Consider the following 6,159-nt stretch of genomic DNA (forward strand, 5'->3'; position numbering starts at 1 on the left):
ACCAACTGAGCCCCCCAGGCGCTCCTGTATCTATTGTCTGAGAGGGAGATAGAGAGAAGGAGCAGGGGAGGGGCAGAGAACGAATCCAAGCAGTGTCCACAGTGTGAGCTCACCACCTGCACTGAAAACAAGACTCTGACTGTTAACCGATGGTCCCACCCGAGGCTCCCGCCTGCCCATCTCAATTACACAGACACACCCTGACCCACATCTCATTTCTGGTCTCCCTGCGCATTGTCGTGACCCACGACCTCAGGAGAATGACCGAATTCCTCCCGTGACTCAGTGTACCCATCTGCAACAGGGCGACCACAATGGGCGCCGTCATCGGGCTGCTGCTCTGAGAGGGGCTGTGTGCCCAGCTAGACCCCTCTGTGCTGAAATCACAGCTCCGCCCTTGGCACCGCCCCGTTCCGAGAGGCTGCAGAGGGCATGGCCGCCCGGTCCCGCGCTGACATATTTTAGTCACCATCTCAGCGCCCTGGCGACTGCCTCTCCGTCACGTCGACCCCAGACTCCTCGTCCCTGAGCAGGAGGCAGAGGTGCCCCCAGAACACGGACAGCTGGCCAGCATGTTCAGCGACTCGCTGCTCCGAACCCACAGCATTTCCCAGGCTCACTCCCCACCCGGACTTCCCTGCTGGGAACGCGAATATTTAAAGGACAAAAGGGCTGTTTCAATCCCACATCCCCGGGGATTCCCGGCAGTCCCTACAGAGCCCCCAGCCCAGCCCAGCTGCACCCAACACCCCAGACAATCCGGGACACGGAGATGGGCCGCCTTCGGTGTAAACAATTCTCACGAATTTTTCATTTGCAACAAGAAAGGACGGCATTAGTTTCTGGAGAATCTGAAGGTAGGCGTTTCCCCCAATCGGAACTAAATCCCAGAAACCCGGTTCCCCCACAAACACACCGTGTTGCACTTGTGTTTCGTCCCCTGCACACTCCCCAGGGAAAATGCTCCAAACTCACACTTTCCATCAGGAACAAGGGATTTGCAGCAGGACCTGCAGCCCTTGGAGCTGAAATCCTCGGGGACAGCAGGTGTCTGAGTCACAGCACATTCAGAACCCCTTGGGGTTACAGGTGCTGGTCACCCATCTCCCAGCCACGTGCATGTCCCCTGTGCCTGCTCAGAGGACACGCTGCCCGTCCCTTGCATGCCCGCCTGGCATTGAAGTCATTACTGCCCAGAAGCCCTTGGGAAGATGTGGAAAGGAAGCCGCCCTCCAGCCCCCACCCAGCTCTGCCGGGGGGGCAAGCCGTCTCTCACCTTGGACGCAGGTCAGGAAGCCCAGCACGGTGACACAGAGCAGTCCCCAGCGGCTCTCCGTGGCTGTTGGTTGACAGCAGCAAGGAGCCTCCACGGAGGCTGGTGAGATCTGGCCTCCGGGTCCCCACCCTCAGCGTGACTTCCTGTTTCTCAGCTTAGAATGCACGCGGGCAATGTTTCCAGCGGAAAGTCTGAGCCCGAGTGTGCAGGGCCCCCGCCAGCGGCTAATGGGCTGCAGCTCAGATCTCCAACCCCCGCAGCCGGGAATCCACGAGACCAGCAAGTGCTCGCACGCCTAGATCCCTGGGGGTGAGCCTCCCGTGCAGGGGGCGCGCCCTCCGACGTCAGGAAGGCACACACCCAGGCCTGGCCAGGCGCCAACGGGCACTGTCGGCTCCGGGAAGCGTGGGAGGTGGTGAACAGATCAAAGGCCCCAACTGTGGCCTTGCTCTGTTTCTGCTTCCCACGAGGGGGACATCACAGGAGTTCGTGCATTCGTTCAACAAACGTCACATGTGCACGTCTGTTCCGAGCCAGGCACATGCACTTTGCTAAGGACTGGGTGGCATCCGTAAGAGGAGTCGAGGTAGGAAGGGAGACCAGAGGACGGCAGTGTGACAGGACACATGATGTGGATGCACACCGGGCCTTTGGGGGGACGGGCTGGGTGTGAACTGAGCGGGGCACCAGAAAAGGCTCTGGAAAGGGGGCAGTGGACTCAAAGCAACCTTAAAAGCTGAGTAGCCTGGGTAGCGAGGTGGGTCCGTCAGTTAAGCATCCGACTTCGGCTCAGGTCATGATGTCACAGTCTGTGGGTTCGAGCCCTGCGTCGGGCTCTGTGCTGACAGCTCAGAGCCTGGAGCTGCTTTGCATTCGGTGTCTCCCTTTCTCTCTGCTCCTCCCCTGCTCACGCTCTGCGTCTCTCTCAAAAAATTAAATACACATTTAAAAAAATTAAATAAGCCCAGTAGCAAGGACACAAGATAAGGATGGAGAGTTCCGGCAAAGGAAGGGGTGCGGGTAACGCACTCAGTAGGAATCAGGAAAACCAGAGTCAATGTGAGGGGTCAGCTGTAGGGGGCGCTTTCCACACCCTCAACTGTTTCACATGGAAGGTTTGCGTGCCCCCGGTTCATATATTGCCGCCCTACCTTCCAAACTGTTGGTGTTTGGAGACGGATTGGGGGGTAATTAGTTTCTGATGAGGTCATGAGCATGGGGTCCCCGTGATGGATCCGTGTCCTTGTAAGAACAGATACCGTATGTTGTCCCTCAGATGTGGACTTTGAGAAACCTAACAGAGGACCATGGGGGAGGGGAGGGGGAAACGTTACGGGGGGAGGGGGGAGGTGAACCGTAAGAGACTCTTAAATACAGAGAACAGGGGCGCCGGGGGGCTCAGTCGGTTAAGCATCCGGCTTCGGCTCAGGTCACGATTTCACAGTTCGTGGGTTCAAGTCCCGCGTCAGCTCTGTGCTGACAGCTCAGAGCCTGCAGTCTGCTTTGGATTCTGTGTCTCCCTCTCTCTGACTCCCCTGCTCACGCTCTCTCTCTCTGTCTCCCAAAAATAAATAAAAAACATTAAAAAATTTTAAATACAGAGAACAAAGTGACGGCCAATGAGGGTGGGGGAGAGGTAGGGGGGTGATGGGCATGGAGGGGGGCACTTGCCGGCACGAGCACTGGGTGTTGAATGGAAACCAACTTGACAATAAACCATATTAAACAGAAAAGAAAGCCAACGTACTTTTTTCAAAATGTTCATCCAATAACTGATATATAATATGAGCTTTACGTAAATATGCATTATTTAAACAAAACTGAGTGTGCCTATATGTGTATATTGAAATGTATTCTTTTTTAATTAAAAAAATTTTTTTTTAATGTTTTATTTATTTTTGACACAGAGACAGAGCATGAGAGGGGGAGGGGCAGAGAGAGAAGGAGACACAGAACCGGAAGCAGCTCCAGGCTCTGAGCTGTCAGCACGGAGCCCGACGCGGGGCTCGAACCCACGGACGTGAGATCTGACCTGAGCCGAAGTCGGAGGCTTAACCGACTGAGCCACCCAGGCGCCCCTTAATTTTTTAAATTGTTATTTATTTTTGAGATGGGGGAGGGGCAGAGAGAGAGGGAGACACAGAATCGGAAGCAGCTCCAGACTCTGAGCGGTCAGCACAGAGCCCGACACGGGGCTCGAACCTGGGAACCGTGAGATGAGACCTGAACCAAAGTCAGACACTTAACTGACTGAGCCATCCAGGAGTTCCTATTTAAATTTCCTCAACTATCTCATTTAACACCTAACATTGTTCTTTAGGACACAGTAAAATAAAGCATCAATGTCTATTTTTGTGCTTAAGAAAGAAAAACAAAACGAAAGACACCAGAGCCCAGAGCTCTCTCTCTACACTAGGTTTGGAGTCTGGAGCACCTGCTGTCTACACCCCACGGACACGGAAGTCTGAGGAGAAGCCAGCCTGTGTGTGTGAGGACCTCAGACTTAAAAGGCACTCTCAGCGCACCGAGCAGGGCGTTCCCGTGGCCACGGCGCAGTGCGTCTATCACAGAGACGGACCCCGCCCCCAGCCAGAGGCCGTGGGACCGCCGAGCAGCACTCAGGAACCCAGGAGCCGGCCTGGCATGTAATTTGCGGGATCTAAGTGCTCAGACCAGCGATGCCACCCTGACGGACGCCCGGGGCCGGCCCTTCCTGGCTCCACCTCACTCTGCACAATTCTCCCTTCTGTTTCTGCTTTCCTTCCTTCCCCACAAACAGCAAACACGGAGGCATTAGATGGAAACGCCACGTTCTTTACGTCTGCTGTTTGGAATCCGTGGGGAGAAGAAAAGACAATCTGGTGGCCAGTGGAGTTTCCAACATATTTAAAAAAATTTTTTAATATTTATTTATTTTTGAGAGAGAAAGACACAGAGTGGGAGCAGGGGAGGGGCAGAGAGAGAGGGAGACACAGAATCCGAAGCAGCTGCAGGCTCCGAGCTGTCAGCACAGAGACCCACGTGGGGCTCGAACTCACGAACTGTGAGATCATGACCTGAGCCGAAGTCGGGTGCGTAACTGATGGACCCACCTGGCTGCCCCAGGCTACTCAGGTTTTAAGGCTGTTTCGAGCCGACTGCCCCCTTTCCAGAGCCTTTTCTGGGTCCCGCTCAGTTCAGACCCCTCCTGTCCCCCCAAGGGCCCCGTATGCATGCCCGTCATGAGTCCTGTCACACTGCCGTCCTCTGGTCTCCCTTCCTACGTCCCCTCCTCTTCACAGATGCCACCCAGTCCCTGGTGCCGTGCGCGTGCCTTGCTCAGAGCAGACGTGCATGCGCGACGTTTGTTGAATGAATGCACGGACTCCTGTGATGTCCCCACGTGGGAAGCAGAAATGGTGCAAGACCCAGGATGAGGCCTTTGATCCGTCGCACCTCCTCCCACGCCCGCGGGGAGTGTAGCCACCAAGCCGGTGCGCCCGCTTCCCGGGGCCGAGAGTGCCCATTGGCGCCTGGCTCCGCCAGCTCCTGGCCTCTCCTGACGAAGGCGGGCAGGCGGGCGTGCCCCTCGGCAGGCTCCCTCCCAGGGAATCCTGGGCCTGTGAGCACTTGCGGAGGCTCCTTGCTGCGGTCAACAGCCATGGAGAGCCGCTGGGGACCGCTCTGTGTCACCGTGCTGGGCTTCCTGACCTGCGTCCAAGGTGAGAGACGGCTTGTCCCCGGGCAGAGCTGGGTGGGGGCTGGAGGGCGGCCTGCTTTCCACATCTTCCCAAGGGCTTCCGGGCAGTATGGCTTCAATGCCAGGCGGGCATGCCAGGGACGGGCAGCGTGTCCCCCGAGCAGGCACAGGGGACACAGGCCTGGCTGGGAGCTGGGTGACCCGCACCTGTAACCCCACGGGGTTCTGAATGTGCTGTGACTCAGACACCTGCTGTCCCCGAGGATGTCACCTCAAAGGGCTGCAGGGCCTGCTGCAAATCCCTTGTTCCTGATGGAAAGTGTGAGTTCACACTGTTTTCCCAGGGGGACTTGCGGGGGGGGGGGCGAAACAGAGTTGCAACACGGCGTGTTGTGAGGAAACGGGTTTCCGGGGTTTGGTTCCGATTCTGGGAAACGCCTACGTTCGGATTCTCTAGGGTTTGGACGAACGCCGTCCTTTCTTGTTGCAAAAGAAAATTCCTGAGACTTGTTTACGCCCATGGTGACTTGTCTCTGTGTCCCAGATTGTCCGGGGCGTCAGGGTGTGGCTGGGCTGGGGGCTCTGTAGGGACTGCCGGGAACCCCTGAGATGTGGGATTGAAACAGCCCTTTTGTCCTTTAAATATTCGCGTTCCCAGCAGGGAAGTCCGGGTGGGGAGTGAGCCTGGGAAATGCTGTGGGTTCGGAGCAGCGAGTCGCTGAACATGCTGGCCAGCTGTCCGTGTTCTGGGGGCACCTCTGCCTCCTGCTCAGGGACGAGGAGTCTGGGGTCGACGTGACGGAGAGGCAGTCGCCAGGGCGCTGAGATGGTGACTAAAATATGTCAGCGCGGGACCGGGCGGCCATGCCCTCTGCAGCCTCTCGGAACGGGGCGGTGCCAAGGGCGGAGCTGTGATTTCAGCACAGAGGGGTCTAGCTGGGCACACAGCCCCTCTCAGAGCAGCAGCCCGATGACGGCGCCCATTGTGGTCGCCCTGTTGCAGATGGGTACACTGAGTCACGGGAGGAATTCGGTCATTCTCCTGAGGTCGTGCGTCACGACAATGCGCAGGGAGACCAGAAATGAGATGTGGGTCAGAGTGTGTCTGTGTAATTGAGATGGGCAGGCGGGAGCCTCGGGTGGGACCATCGGTTAACAGTCAGAGTCTTGTTTTCAGTGCAGGTGGTGAGCTCACACTGTGGAC

General features: G+C 57.0%; 1 protein-coding gene across 4 annotated transcripts in view; it reads left to right on the forward strand.

Moving 5' to 3' along the window:
• Positions 1-4,903: 4,903 nt before the first annotated feature.
• The window catches only part of XG (Xg glycoprotein (Xg blood group)), a 25,222-nt gene continuing 23,966 nt past the window's right edge, over positions 4,904-6,159 (forward strand). For all 4 annotated transcript variants that reach the window (XM_029930968.1, XM_029930969.1, XM_029930965.1 and 1 more), the window contains exon 1: positions 4,904-4,977. In XM_029930968.1, coding sequence (XP_029786828.1) covers positions 4,917-4,977 — 61 coding nt within the window. In that variant the 5' untranslated portion in view covers positions 4,904-4,916. The remainder of the gene's footprint in view (positions 4,978-6,159) is intronic.

This window comes from Suricata suricatta, chromosome X, assembly GCF_006229205.1.
Source record: "Suricata suricatta isolate VVHF042 chromosome X, meerkat_22Aug2017_6uvM2_HiC, whole genome shotgun sequence".
NCBI lineage: Eukaryota > Metazoa > Chordata > Mammalia > Carnivora > Herpestidae > Suricata > Suricata suricatta.